Source organism: Capra hircus, chromosome 17 (assembly GCF_001704415.2).
Source record: "Capra hircus breed San Clemente chromosome 17, ASM170441v1, whole genome shotgun sequence".
NCBI classification, from domain to species: Eukaryota; Metazoa; Chordata; class Mammalia; order Artiodactyla; family Bovidae; genus Capra; species Capra hircus.
This window is the reverse complement of record NC_030824.1, coordinates 18,693,808-18,708,960: the sequence shown is the minus strand read 5'-3', so window position 1 is coordinate 18,708,960 and position 15,153 is coordinate 18,693,808. Positions and strand designations below refer to the sequence as shown.

General features: G+C 47.9%; 1 protein-coding gene across 4 annotated transcripts in view; it reads left to right on the top strand.

Moving 5' to 3' along the window:
* PITPNM2 (phosphatidylinositol transfer protein membrane associated 2) overlaps nt 1-15,153 on the top strand; it is a 158,666-nt gene that overhangs the window by 112,681 nt on the left and 30,832 nt on the right. For all 4 annotated transcript variants that reach the window (XM_018061340.1, XM_018061339.1, XM_018061337.1 and 1 more), the window contains one exon: nt 8,934-9,106. In XM_018061340.1, coding sequence (XP_017916829.1) covers nt 9,029-9,106 — 78 coding nt within the window. In that variant the 5' untranslated portion in view covers nt 8,934-9,028. The remainder of the gene's footprint in view (nt 1-8,933; nt 9,107-15,153) is intronic.

The window sequence follows — 15,153 nt, the reverse complement described above, 5'->3', positions numbered from 1 at the left end:
TCACACTCTTTTGCTGCTGCCTCGTGAAAAAGTGAGTGATAGAGAAAAGTGCTAGTAAAAGTTGCCCAAAATTCCGTCAATTTGCGATAACCCTCTCCGGCATCCAGGCTTCCCAAGTGGCGCTAGTGGTGGAGAGCCACCCTGCCACTGCAGCAGACATAAGAGACTTGAGTTCCATCCCTGCGTTGGGAAGTTCCCCTGGATGAGAGCATGGCAACCCACTCCAATATTCTTGCTTGGAGAATCCCATGGACAGAGGGGCCTGGTGGTCTATCGTCCATAGGGTTGCAAAGAGTCAGACACGACTGAAGTGACTTACCATGTGCATACACAGCATCCAGTGAACATTTTTCCAGATTGCTTTTTAAACATGCTATAATATTTTAATGCTCTAAAATAAGCTTTTTAATGTATTTATGCATTTTGTTTATTTTTCATTTATGGCTGTGCTGCACGGCATGTGGGATCTTAGTTCCCCAACCAGAGATTGAACCTGGGTCCCCCGCATTGGAAGTGCAGAGTCTTAACCACTGGACTGCTAAGGAAGCCCCTCTACATGCATTTTAAAAATAAAAATCAAATTGAATTTTACTTGAATTTAACCAATAACAAATCACCTATTTGCATGTATTTGTTAAACTTCAGAAAAACATTTATTCAAGCATTTCAACATTTCTTCAGTGATAATAGTTTCTAACAGGTTAGAGTTAAGATGAGAAAAGAGGAAACAAACTTAACAGCTTTATTATTAATATTATTACTATTATTATTTTGGCTGCACCACCAGGCTTGTAGGTTCCCTGATTAGGAATGGCCCCTATGCCCCCTGCAGTGGAAGCACAGAGTCTTAACCACTGGACCACGAGGGAATCCCTTAAGACGTTTGTTAGATATGCTTCACATCCCATACAATTCACATTTAAAATGTACAATTCAGTGGGTTTTGGCCTATTACATTAATTTTTTAAATTGTGATACATATTTATATATGACAAAATTTGCCTTTTTAACCACTTTTTAAGTGTAAAATTGTGTGGCATTGGTACATTTACCGTGTTGTACAACTATCCCCACTGCTATTTTCAGGATTTTTTTTTAATCACCAAAATTGAAAGTCTGTAAACATTCAATAATGACTCCCTATTCGCCTCTTCTCCCTTGCCCCTGCTAACCTCTAATCTACTTTCTGAGAGAAAAACTTTAAAAGGTTTGAGTTTTTAATTTTTTAAGTAATAAAATTTGTTTTTTAGGGAAGTTTTAAATTCACAGCAAAATTGAGAGGAAGGTACAGAGATTCTCCATATACTCCCCCCGCCCCGCCCCGCCGCCCCACCTATACAAGCCCAGCCTCCCCTGTTATCAACATCCCCCACTGGAGTGGCACATTGCAACTGATGACACTACATCGATGTATTGTTACCACCCAGAGTCCATGGTTCCCATTCAGGGTCACCCTTTTTGTGTTGTACAATCTATGTGTTTTGACAAATGTAGGATGATATGCAGCCAGCATGGTAGCATGATGTCCAGTAATTCTACTGCTCTAAAAATTCCTGTGCCCCAACTATTCACTCATCATTAGCTTTTTAATCTACATAATGAATCAACTTCCATGCCATGGAAGTTGAGGAAATTATCATCAACTTCTGTTCTCCCATTCTCAATTTTTCTTAGTTATATTATTTATATACCATGTCAAGGTCTTTGTGTTTTATTCAGTAACCATAACTGTCATGAGTTCAAAAATATGACTTAGTATTCACCAGGATCTCTCCATTGATGAGCTTACTTTTATTTATCTTTGGGTTGAATGGGTTTTAGTGTCAGGTAATTTTAAAGACACCTCATGGATGTCTAAGCTCCTAAATTCATGATTCAGAATGTCTGTTCACTTTATGCTTAAAGGACAGTTTAGCTGGGTATAAAAATTCTGGTTTACATTTTCCGTCCCTTAGAACTCTGTAGATATTGCTCCGCTGTGTTTTGAAATTGTGTTGCTGAGGGGAACTTTGACTGTCCTCAACGCATCTCCACATCCCCCCTAGTTGTATGATTCTTTATCCTTTAAGCTCAATCACGTTTTTAAGGATGTCTTGATGTTTGTTATACCGTCAGGTTTTCCTGGACCACAGAATGGCAGTTAATCTGCAGAGTCAAATCTTTTTTTATTTCAGGAAATTTTTTTCATTATATATTTGAATACTTCTCCCACTTCCATTCTATTATTCTATTTTCTCAGAGAAGCATACCAATTATATATATGTTGGATTTCCTTCTGCCTCCCATATCTGTCATTTTGTCTTATTAGTCTTCACTTAATCTTCTGTGAGTTTCTCAAGCCTGCCTACCATCCCTAATTGTTCACACTATGTTTTGCCTCCTTATTCATTGCTTATGATAAGGCTCTAAAAGGTATCTGTGATGTATTTATTTTTATTTTCCATTTTCCCCTGAACTCTGCTTACCAGCCTTTCAGCTTTCATCTCTTCTATTATCCAGTAATTTCTTGTTTAAATTTCTGTTTACTTTCTTCCACTCCTCTGCCCCCACTTTTTTCTAAGAGATTATATCTGTAATTTCTCTGACTCAAGGGAAAGCTGTTTTTCTGAAATCTTTCTGCATTTTTCTGGGTGATTCCTCCTATAATGCATGTTCGTCATGTCCCGGCCCCCATCTGTGATGCACATGACTTATGTGAATTTCTTTCTGGTTATTGTTCTGTAGCTACCTTCTAAATACCAGCTTTCAAGAAATGCAGGGAATGATCCAGGGCAGTCTGCAGCTGCATTTTGGACTAATTTATTGTCTCCCTGCCAGAGCTCTTTTTTATCCTGTGCCCGGGCATTCCAGCTCTCTCAGGTTTGGGGGTTCATGCAGTTGTTGTGGTTCATAATAAAGCTCTCTAAGTCTCTGACTCTCTGTCTTATTATCCATCTCCCCTCACTGCCCTGCCTCCCTTCCAAGCCCCACTTCACTCCTTTCCTTGGAAAACTAGGTTCTGACATAGAAATGGCATATTGGTGGGATTTTACCATCAACTGTCACTCCCTTTCCATTCCATAATGTAAAATTGCATTTGTGAGTGTATTCAGTTGTTCACAGCAGCCCTATTCCCAATAAACTCCAAATTGAAAATTACCCAAATGCCCATCAATGATGGAATAGTTAAATCAATTATACATATTTACAGAGTGAAATGCTAGACAGCAATGAGACTGAGCCCTCTATAGTCACATACAGCAAATTGGATGAACCCTGGGATCATGATGTTTCAAAAGCAGCTTAGAATCAAAAGTGCACTTACAGCATGATTTCATGTGAAATTGCTCATTTGGTGGGCCAGAGACAGTTGGATATTGGAAATTCGTAGGCTCAACCTAGTGCATGCATGCAAAACCACTTCAGTCATGTCTGACTCTTTGAGACCCCACAGACTGTAGCCTGCCAGGCTCCTCTGTCCTTGGGATTCTCCAGGCAAGGATACTGAACTGGGTTGCCATTTCCTCCTCTAGGAGATCTTCCTGACCCAGGGATTGAACCTGTGTCTTTTATATCTCCTGTTTTGGCAGGCATATTCTTTACCACTACCAGGGACACAGGCTTCAACCTAGTACAAAATACAAAACAGGCGAAAGGCAGGACAGTGGTTGTCCACGGTTGGGGAGGTTGTGCCTTGGTGGGTTGAAGTGGGGGCTCTGGGTTGTTAACTTTCTGTTTTTTGACCTGGGTTCTGGTCATATAGGTGTGTTCAGTATGTGAAAATATACCGATGTGTGCTTATGTGCATGTTTCTGGATCTTTGTAATAATTCAATTAAAAAAATAGAAAAGAAGGGACTTATCTGGTGGTCCAGAGGTTGATAATACTCCATGCTCCCAATGTGAGGGGCCTGAGTTCGATCCCTTGTCAGGGAACTAAGATCCCACATGCTGCAGTTGAAAACCTGCATACTGCAACTGAGACCCAGTGCAGCCTAATGAAAGTGAAAGTCACTCAGTCGTGTCTGACTCTTTGCGACCCCATGGACTATACAGTTCATGGAGTTCTCCAAGCCAGAATATTGGAGTGGGTAGCCATTCCCTTCTCCAGGGGATCTTCCCAACCCATGGATCAAACCCAGGTCTCCCACATTGCAGGTGGATTCTTTACCAGCTGAGCCACCAGGGAAGCCCAAGAATACTGGAGTGAGTAGCCTATCCCTTCTCCAGTGGATCTTCCCAATCCAGGAATCAAACTGGGGTCTCCTGCACTACAGGTGAATTCTTTACCAGCTGAGCTACCAGGGAAGCCCACAGCCTAACAAGAAATAAAAATAACTTTTAAAAACTTAAAGTAGAAAACAAAGTGTGATAGCTATCTTCCCCTGGGGGCATCCACAGCCCTAGACTCCATGGTTCTGTGTCTTCCAGGAGGTGATGTTGTTTGTTTGGAGGTCCAAGGTGGCACATGTTAGCTCTCAGCATGTCCCTTGCTGACAGCTCAGACCTCATGGTATCTGGCTGCTGTCTTTCACGGACTGTGGTTAGGGGGTGCAACCATTTCCTCGTTCCACAGCCATGGTGACTTTTCTATGTCTTTAGTCATTCTGTGTCATTTTGAGAACGGAAGTGCCCCTACTCCTCCACCAACAGGAAGTCAGGATGGTTGCCTGAACCGGCTAGTGTAGGTGTAGAAAGAAACAGATCTGATTTTAAGTAAATAAAATGCAAGTACCTGACGAGGCAAGAGACTGCCAGGCCCTTCAGAGTGATCTCCTTGAAAGAAAACCCCCAGGTGGCCCACGTCCCTCTCCTGAGCGCTGCTCCTCGGGCCAAGGCAGAGTGACCTGAGACAGGCAGAGCACCAATGGCTTCCCAGAGATCAGCCCGGACAGGCTTGGATAACGCAGACCTTCCCCGGGGCTGCTCGGAAGGACAGCTTGACTTCTGTGCAGAAGTGCCTTTTGAGAAATGTGTACTTTGTGGTCCTGCCCCATCTGACCAGTGTGTCTTTCCTCCCCTGGGAGAAAGCCCTTCTGGAAGCAAAGGCAGATCACTTGTCACCCTGCTCCCACTCAACCTGACACTGGACTCCATGCACACATGAGTGGGCTGTCATGCCTGGCTTCAGGGAGTAGCCACGTCTCGGCCTTGAGCATGTCCTGCCCTGGGGACGGTGGCTGCCAGTGGCCTTTGCACCCCAACCCCTGCCCTGGTACCATCCTCCAGGGACACCATGTGACAATACTGGGGTTGCACCAGTGAGAGGTGATTCAGATGGGGGCATCACCTTCTTGCCCCAGGGCCTTTGCACATGCTGTTCCTTCTCCCAAAGCATCCTCCTCCCACCTGCTCTGCTGAACAGAATCTCACTGACCCAGGAAACCCAACTCATGTCGTCTGGAAGTTCCACATTCTATAAAGCCTTTCTGAAATCCCCTCTGAGTGACAAACACCCCCTGGCATGTGAGCACTTCACCTGCCCTTATCTCGGTGACCCTGATGATGACTCAGAACAGCAGGTGGTGTTATCCCCATTATATGTATAGAGAGGCTGAGGCACAGGTCACACAGCTGAGAAAGGTGTTGTCAGGTTATGGCCTCAGATCCCAGGGTGGAACGCCGCTGTGACTGCCAGCACATTTTTTAATGTGGACCAGTTTTTCAAAAAAATATTTATTGGATCCGTTACAACATTGCCTCTGTTTTATGTTTTGGCTTTTTGGCTGAAAGGCACGTGAGATCTTAGCTCCCCTACCAGGGATCAAACCCGCAACCCCTGCATTAGAAGGTGAAGTCTTAACCACTGGACCACTAGGGAAGTCCTTGCCCGCACATTTTGTGTCACTCTGAGAGTTCTGATTCCTCTCCCCTATTGTTAGTTACCATGCAGTTAAATGGGCTTCTCCTGTGGCTCAGTGGTAAAGAATCCGCCTGCAGTTCAGGAGACGCAGGTTCAGTCCCTGGGTCAGGAAGATCCCCTGGAGGAAGGCATGGCAACCCACTCCAGTATTCTTGCCTGGAGAATCCCATGGACAGAGGAGCCTGGCGGGCTACAGTCCATAAGGTTGCAAAGAATCGGACACAAGTGAGCACACTCGCACGGAAGGAAGAAGCATAGTCCAGCCCCACAGTCTGCCCTGGTGCCTAGCAGGCCACAGGAAGCAAACCAGCAGACACTTGGTCTGACTTAAGTACAGGCGAGTGTGGGCAGGTCATCTACTGTGGAGCTGTGAAGAACCCAGAAGGGCAGATTGCTTAGATTCCTGCAGTTTCTCAAGAACATTTAGAGTTTGAGTCTGACCTCTTTGTTAGCATCTGTCTTCTTTGTTATTTAGACAACATGGGTCTTGCCCAAGGTCATTCTCGGTCATTGCATTTATCCCTTGCTGCAGAAGGAGCCCACGAAATAGTGGAAAAGCTTTGGAAACATGACACTTACTGAACCTAGGTTTTCCCTTCCCTGTCTCCAGTCCTCATTCCGTCCAACCTCTCAAACATTAACTCTTCCTCATTTTGTGTGTGTGTGTGAGTGTGTGTGTGTCAGGAGGTGCCCAAATTGGTGTCTTACTCTCTTGAGAGTGTCAACCTAGGTGTTGTGCTGGCCCAGCTAAGCCCAGGGTGTTTTTTCTCTCTCTCTCTTTTTTTTGGCTGCACTGAGTCTTCATTGCTGCATATAGACTGCTTTTATTGCAGAGCGTGAGCCCTAGAGCTCTTGGGCTCTAAAGTTGTGGCTCATGGTCTTAGTTGCCCTGGGGCATGTGGGATCTTCCTGGACCAGGAACGGAACCTGTGTCCTCTGCAATTGGAATTCTCAACCACTGGACCACCAGGCAAGTCCACAGATGAAGTCTTACTTGGCTAAAAAGATGCTTATCTGGACTGTATTTAAAGCAATTGGATATGTGAGAAGTTGAGTTTGATGCTGGAGGTTTTGCAGGGGGGCTAACAGTCCGACCTGGGCTTCCCAAGTGGCTCAGCAGTAAAGAATCTGCCTGCAGTGCTGGCGGTGCAGGAGACGCAAGTTTGATCCCTGAGTCAGGAAGATCCCCTGGAGGAGGGCATGGCAACCCACTCCAGTATTGTTGCCTGGAGAATCTCTCGGACAGAGGAGCCTGGGCTACAGTCCCTAGGGTCAGAAAGAGTCGGTCATGTCTGAGGGTCTGAGCACAATACAGACCCACCTACTGTAAAGAAGTTAACAGCATGGGGGTTATTTTGGGCTAATAATGCAGGGCCATCTCTGGCCTATTTATATACACCTCCCAGCTCCATCTCTCCTGTTAGGTGGTTTATTAAAGGATTTCTTTTCCATCTTATGTACTGATTATCCCAGGAGTTCTGGTATATATGCTTTTCCCAGTCTTGTTAGTTATCCAGTAATGCATTAGTGTCTGGGCGATGCTCAGACCTCATACACTTGGTGCCCTGGGGAAGCTGCCTGCCGGGTCAGTCCCTCACTTTTATCACTTAGCTGACACCCTGCCTCCAGTCACCATCAATCCTTACCAACTACTATCCCCGGTGTGATGCTTCTGAAGTACTATCCTGATTCTGCCACTGCCTGTCTTGGAAGCCTTCACTCAGCTTCCAGTTAATACCATCTGATCTCTCTAGGGGTAACCAAATATATTTACAGCGAAGCCTCTGCCATCTAGGGGAAAGACTCTGATGGGTGATTTCATTTTCCAGATCACTGAGGATATGCCTCCTTCAAGGATTAAAGTTTGTTTTCTAAACTATGATTCCTTTAGGTGCAGGTCTTCATCAAATTTATTGTTGTGTTAAATACAAGCTGCTATGAATACATTGCCTGCTTATAGGTTTTTAATTAAAAAATTTTTTTAATGTGGACCATGTTTAAAGCCTATTGAATTTGTCACAATATTGCTTCCATTTTACCTTTTGTTTTTTTGGCTGCTAGCCAGGTGGGATCTTAACTCAGGCCAGGGATTGAACCTGCACCCCTTGTGGTGGAAGGAGGAATCATAACCACTGAACTGCCCGGGGAAGCCCCTTGCTTATGTTTTCAAAGAGCTTTATTGATACATAATTCACATGCTGTGAGACCCGACCATGTATCTTACTTTCCTCTTCTACCTCCAAGACCTAGCCCAATGTCAACAGTAGAGTAGGTAACAGTAAGCAGTGGGTGGTGGATTAAACTGAAACTACATGTAAGGTCACCTCCTTTGATAACTCGAGGTCTCCTGCTGGGAAGTAGTGTTGCCATCTGTGCCCAGTGACAGGAGCAGAACCAATTGCCCTGATGCTGAAGGGTCCCAGACCGCCAGTTTTTAAAATTGTTCACATCTGTTTTTCATAGTTTCATTTGTCGTGCCTTCTTATTTTTTATTATATTTTATTTATGTATTATATTTCATTTTATTTATATTTTCAAGTTGTACCCTTTAAAAAAAATTTTTTTGGCCATGCAGCATGCAGGGTCTTAGCTTCCCATGCCCCTTGTATGGGAAGTGCACAGTCTTAACCACTAGACCAGCAGGGAAGCCCCTGTCCTGACTTCTTGCCAGCCATCATCACTTGCTGCTATCACCATGCCTGCCTCCAGCCACCCCAGAACACACGAGAGCTGAGGCCGCCGCTTGTTAGACCTGCAAGTAGAACAGGAGCGCGATGCTCTTGATTCTTAGGGGATGCGATGCCCTCTTGTTGCCTGGCTCTCGCTAGCAAGAGAACAATCCTTTATTTCCACCAGGCTGATCAGTTTATACACGTCTTGTACACAGTTGCTGAGCCAACAGGGAAAATGGAGGCTGCGGATGTTGAGGGAACCTGCTCAAGGTCACACGTTGGGCTCAAGGTCATGCTGTGGGCTTGTGGCCGAACTGAGGTCAGAATTCTAACCTGGGATCAAGACTAGGTCCTTCCTGTGCCACTGTACTCACCAGCCTTTGCAGAAAGTGACTCTCCTGTCCTCTCTTTCTCTCTCAGGGGTCCTTGGTGAATTTTGTCATGGTTATTTAAGGAACCTCGTCTAGAAGTCCCAACACGCAGTTCCCCATCGACGGGAAGGCTTGGACTCCAAGATGATTATAAAGGAATATCGGATTCCTCTGCCGATGACCGTGGAGGAGTACCGCATCGCCCAGCTGTACATGATACAGGTGGGTGGTGGGGCCGGGGCAGGCCCCACCGTGCCCGCAGCGGCTCTTTGCACCGACGTGGGGGCGGGGTGGCACCGCGGCCTTCACAGCAGTGTCTGTCCAGTGGGCTCCCTGTCAGTGTGTGAATTGCACCAGAGCTCTGGCTTCCAAGCACGAAGCCAGGCATGTGCAACACGCGGCAGATGTTTGTGGCTTTGGGGTTGTCTCACCAGCACAGTATTCACAGCGTTCGTAAGACTAGCACTCTTTGTATTTAACACCCATCTTTTCACTGATCCAGATATCATCCTTGCGTTTTGTCAGCTTGGGCTGTAAAATGCTGCAGATGAGGCAGCTTAAACAACAGACGTTTATTTCTCACAGTGCTGGAGGCTGGAAAGTCCAAGATCAAGGTGCTGACAGATTCAGTGTCTGGTGAGGGCTCTCTTCCAGGCTTACACACGGTCACCTTTGCACTGTGTCTTCACACAGTGGATGGAGCCAGGGAGTTCCTTGGGGGGGTCTCTTTATACTGATCCCATTGTGAGGACCCCACCTTCATGACCTAAATACCTCCCAAAGGCCTGACCTCCCAGCACCATCACACTGAAGGTTGGGGCTGCAACATATGAATTTAGGGGGACAGGGGACACAGACATTCAGTCCATAACAACCCATTTGAGAGACAGGAAGGTGTGAGGCCCAGAGAAGTTCAATGACTTGTCCAGGAGCACACAGCCTGGCTCCTGGCTCCAGGTATACACTTTCCTCTCTACCCTAGGCTAAGTGGCTGATTTACAGAGTCACAGATGACTTTGGGGTTTCCCAGGTGGCACTAGTGGTAAAGAACCCACCTGCCAGTGCAGGAGATGTAAGAGATGCCTGTTTGATCCCTAGGTTGGAAAGATCCCATGGAGAAGGGCATGGCAACCCCCTCCAGTATTCTTGCCTGGAGAATCCCAAGGACAGAGGAGCCTGGCAGACTATAGTCCACAGAGTTGCAAAGAGTTGGACACAACTGAAATGACTTAGCATGTACACAAATGGATTTGAGGATGATTGGGCCTGTGAAAAGCCAGAGATGACCACCCCACCCAAGACATTGCTGGGCCCCCTACTCAGTGCCTGAGTAACCTGGAACCCAGGATGGGGAGCCCCAGGATTGGGTCCTTATGGCCCAGATAGGACCAGAGCTCCTGCTCCTTGAGGTCTTGGCTAGGGTCCTGCTCAGTGGAGGGTGGAGTCCCATCCCAGCTTCTCTGCCAGCCTCTCGCTCATTCTCGGTGCCCCAGCACTTTGCCTGGCCTGGCAGCTTCCTCCCACTTGGGGGACTGATTATGAACCTGCTTCCCTCCTGGCTCTGGCTCTCCAGGGTACAAGGGTGCCTCAGTGCCACCCCTGGCTAAGCAGGCCCCAATCATGGCAGGGCAGGGGGAGCCCAGAAGGGCCTCCACATCCATTCCGAGTTTGACCCAGAGCACTGCATGGAATGCTTGGCCGGGAAGAGAACAGAAGGCAAACTCAGCCTCTCTGGGGGGCTGTTTGCTTCATGCCTCTTCAGAAGCACCACTCGATTTGCTCTTGAACCACTTACCCCATAATTATTCCTAGAGAGTGGGGAGAGGCGAGACTAGCATCAGCCCCCCAGCGCCAGGCACTCGGGAGATGGCTCAGCCTGCTCAAGGACCAGCTGATCTGCCAGAGGATCTGTGTGTCCTGTGGCTTCTTCATTCCTCCTTGAGCCGGCAGGGAGCCCTGGCCCACAGCAGGTGTCTCTCAGCTTGGGGGCTGGCTTTCAGCTTCTAGGGTACCCCAGGCTTTTCTGAGTATATAGCCACCTCTGACTCAGGGCTCCTCAAACACCTGCCATCTGTCTGCAGCCCCTGTTTCAAGTTGTTTGTTTTTCAACATCTTTCCTGTACCTCCAGTTAATGTGAAACGTTCCCAGCATCCTGTGTGTTGCCTCCTACAGCCTCACCAACACCGTCTGCCTCCCAAGGCCAGTTGCCTCTCTCCCACTCTGGAATTTATCTTACCCATCTCTGGCCCTGAAGTTCCGGGGGGCCTCCATCCACTGTGAGGGTGATGGACATGCCCGTTATCTCCACCATGTGACAGTTTCAGGGGCATGGACCCACATCACAGCTCAGTGACTATACCTTTACCTATATATGGTTTACTGTTTGTCCGTCGTACCTCAATAATGCTGTTAAAAAACTAAGTTGAGGGACTCCCCTGGTGGTCCAGCGGCTAAGACTTCATGCTCCCAATGCAGGGGTCCTGGGTCCCATCCCTGGTCAGGGAACCAGAACCCCGATGCCACAACTAAGACCCAGCACAGCCGAATAAATAAATGAGTAAATATTTTTTTTAAAAAAAGAAGTTAAATTCACCAGACTCTTCTGTGCCCGGCTGTGGCTGAGGGTTGGGCTACAGAGATGAATGAAAAGCGCTTTCTGTGCTCTAGGATTGCCTGCAGGGAGACAGATGTGTATGCAGCCCACTGAGTAGAGACCAGAACAGTGGGCCTGGGGGCACAGGAACCCGGTGGGCATGTGGGTTTGGGGTCAGTGCTCCAGGAGAGCCTACGTTCTGAGCTGGGCCTTACGAGGTGGATGGACCATCAAGGAAGGCAGCTTTGTTTCTGCAGAAAGAAGAGCAAGACCATTCATCCATTGCCCAGTGATCCCGCTTGCCATCTGGGGTAGCAGCTAGGGAGAGGCCTGCCTGCTGAACAAGCCACCTCCTCCCTGAGGTTGTGAACAAGATGGGCTCACATGTCACACTACCTCACACCTGCCTGAATGAAACTCAATATACATGTTGTTCAAGGTTTCGAAAGAAGAAGGAAAATCGGTCTGTCTGGCGTAAACAGAGCCTTCCATCCTTGGAGGTTCTCAGCAAAGGAAGGAAGCGATTGGAAGCAGCTTGGCCAGGACCCTGGACAGCTCTGAGAGCTGCCTGATTGGCCGGGGGTTTCTTGGTCTTTGAATCTTTTAAACCCACCCCCTCCCCACTCCTTCCCAGGGCTTTTTCTGCACCAGACGCCTGGCGGCCCAGATTTCTCTCTTGCAGACCCCAGGCTCCAGGGATGGGGCAGGGGAGCACAGCAGGAGGGGAAGGTTCTCCACCCAGCCTGTGTGGGTAGAGTAGGGAGGGGGACCCGTCAGGTCTCACCCTGGGCATGTGTGCCCCTGGGAGCCGGGCCTATCTCTCCTGCCCATCCTTCCATAGTCCCCGGGGGAGCCACCAAGCGCTGCCTGCCCTCCCCTCCTCCTCTTCTCCCCTGCCCCAACCCTGGGACCTGGAGTCTGTGCAGCCCCACTAAGGCCAAGCAGGCCCCATCCCCATCCCTGCTCCCTGTCTGTCCTCTGCCCTCAGATCCCAGCTGGCTGGGCACCTTCAGAGAATCCCTGTGCCCTGGCCCCTCCGGCCTGCACATCCTCTTCTTGCTGAGCCACCCGGCACCCCAGACCTTCATTCCATGCCCTGGAGCCGTTGTAACAAACCACCACAAACTGGGTGGCTTAAAGCAATGGAAATGTATTCTCTCAAAGTTCTGGAGGGTAGAAGTTCAAAATCAAGGTGTTAGGGGGCTATGCTCCCTCTGAAGGCTTTGTGGGGCTGGGGAGACTCCTTCCTTGTCTCTCCTAGCTTCTGGTGGTGGCCAACAATGCTCGGCATTTCTCGATGTAAGGCTGTCTCCTGCAGTCTCTGCCTCCCTTGTCACATGGCCACCTGCCCTCTGTGTGTGTCTGTCTCCATCTTCCCCGTGTGTGTGTCTGTGTCTCCGTTTCCTCTTTCTTTCGCTGTGTCAGGTCCCACTCGTGTCACACAGGATCTTCACTGCATCGCGCGGGTCTTCCATTGTGGTGCACGGACTCTTTTGTTGTGGCACGTGGGCTCAGGCTTAGCTGCTCCTCGGCATGTGGGATCTTACAGTTTCCCAGGGATCGAACCTATGTCCTCTGCATTGCAAGGCAGATTCTTAACCACTGGACCACCAGGGAAGTGTCCCCCATTCTCTTTTCTCGTAAGGATGCCTTATGAGAATGAGAATGAGGAGGATGCCTTCTCATTGAATATAGGGCCCACCCTGAATTGTCCAATCTGTTTACATTAAGATGACCTCATCTTAACTAATTCCATCCGCAAAGACCCTATTCCCAAGTAAGGTCACAGTTTGAGATTCCAGGTGGACATGGTCTGGCAGGGAGGCTGCAACCCACTACCCTGGGCCCTAGGTAGACAGGGAGCCCCGCCCCTGATTAGGGCTTGGGGAACTAAGACCAGGCAGAAGCAACCTGTCCAGGATGAGAGAAAGTTGTTTGCAGGGTTAGGACTACAGTCTCTACTTGCTCAGTAACTGTTTATGAGCGCCTCTCTGTGCTGAGGTGTTTTCCTTGAGGTGCCCAATGCCATGGGTGAGCAGGCCCTGGAATCTAACAGGTCTGAGTTTGTGCTGGCTCTGCCATTTAGTAACTGTAACCTCGGACGGGTCACTCTGCCTCTCTGGGCCTCCACCTTCCCATCTGAACATTGGGAGCAAGAGTAGTCCTGCACCTTTCTCAAGGGGCTGCTGCAGGAACTAAAGGAGAAAGAACATGCCAGGCACTTAGCACAACCACTAATCAACAAGGATGCTGTAAGAGGCGGGAGCTTGGAAGGCAGCCAGGAAATGGTTGCTGTTTTCATTACAGAATCTGGGCCATATTCCAGGAGCTCCTTTAAAGAGCAGGGAATGGGCATGTCCCTGCTCTGACCCCTCCTTGGCCTCAATCGGGGTCTTTTTTTTTTTTCCTGAAGGGGACTCAGTGGCTCTGGACATGGAAATACAGCACATCTTTGTGCCCTAGAGAAAGCCGTGCCCCAGGGATGAGGCAGTGCTGTTGGAGGTGCCTGTGGGCATGGGTGTGTGGCTGCATTCGGGGTGCGTGCATGTGTGAGCGTGCGCACAGCTGCTGTCCAGGAAGCTGACCGAAGGTGACCTTGGTGATGCCAGCATGTTGCCATGGAAACGGATGCTGGGTCTAAAGTCACCAGCACCTTGACCTCAAAGGTTTTGTGCAAAAGCAGAAACCCGACCTTTCAGACCCCAGGAAGGACGTTGGAGACAGAGAGACACTTGGGGGTGACCTAGGCGTTCCGTCTCTCGGGCAGTGCCTCCAAGGCCCCTTTCTCATTCCTTGTGTTTGAACTCTCTGAAATCTTAGTTGAGTGCAGGAGGCAGGGTTGGTTTTTATTTCTTTGTTTGTTTGATTTTATACCAGACTTATTGAGATGTAAGTCCCACACTGCACAATTCACACATTTAAAGTGTACAGTTTAGTGGCTTTTAGCACTTTTCAGAGTTGTGAAATTATCACAATTTTAGAGCATTTTCATCACCCCATAAAGAAGTCACTTTCCATTATCCCCCAACACCCAGGCAACCAATAGTCTACTTTCTGGCTCTCTAAATTTGCCTGTTCTAAGCATTTCATAGAAATGGGGTCATACAGTGTATTTCTTTAACCAAACATGTTTTCAGGGTTCATCTGTGTAGTAACGTGTCAGTACTTCATTCTTTTTTGTGACCAAGTCATATTTCATTGTATGGATATAATTTATCAGATGTATTATTTACAAAAGCTTTCCTTTCATTCTGTGTGTTGTCCTTTCACTCTCTTGATGGCATCCCTTGATACACAAAAGTTTTTCTTTTTTTGGCAGGGCCTCATGCCATGCAGGGTCCTAGTTCCCAAACCAGAATCGATCCTATGCCCTCTGCAGTGTAAGCATGGGTAGGGTCTTAACCACTGGACCATCAGAGAAGTCCCTGTCCTTTCTTAAATCTTGATAAAGCCCAATTTAGATATTTTTTCTCTGACTGCCTATACTTTGGGTATCATATTTGAAAAATCATTGTCAAATCCAAGGTCATGAAGATTTGCCCTAATATTTTCTCCTAAGAGTTCTATACTTTCAGTTCTAACAAGTTGGTTTTTGATCTGTTTTGAGTTCCTCTTTATATGTGGTATGGCACTGTGGGCATGTGGATATCTAATTGTCCCAGCAGCGTTTGTTGT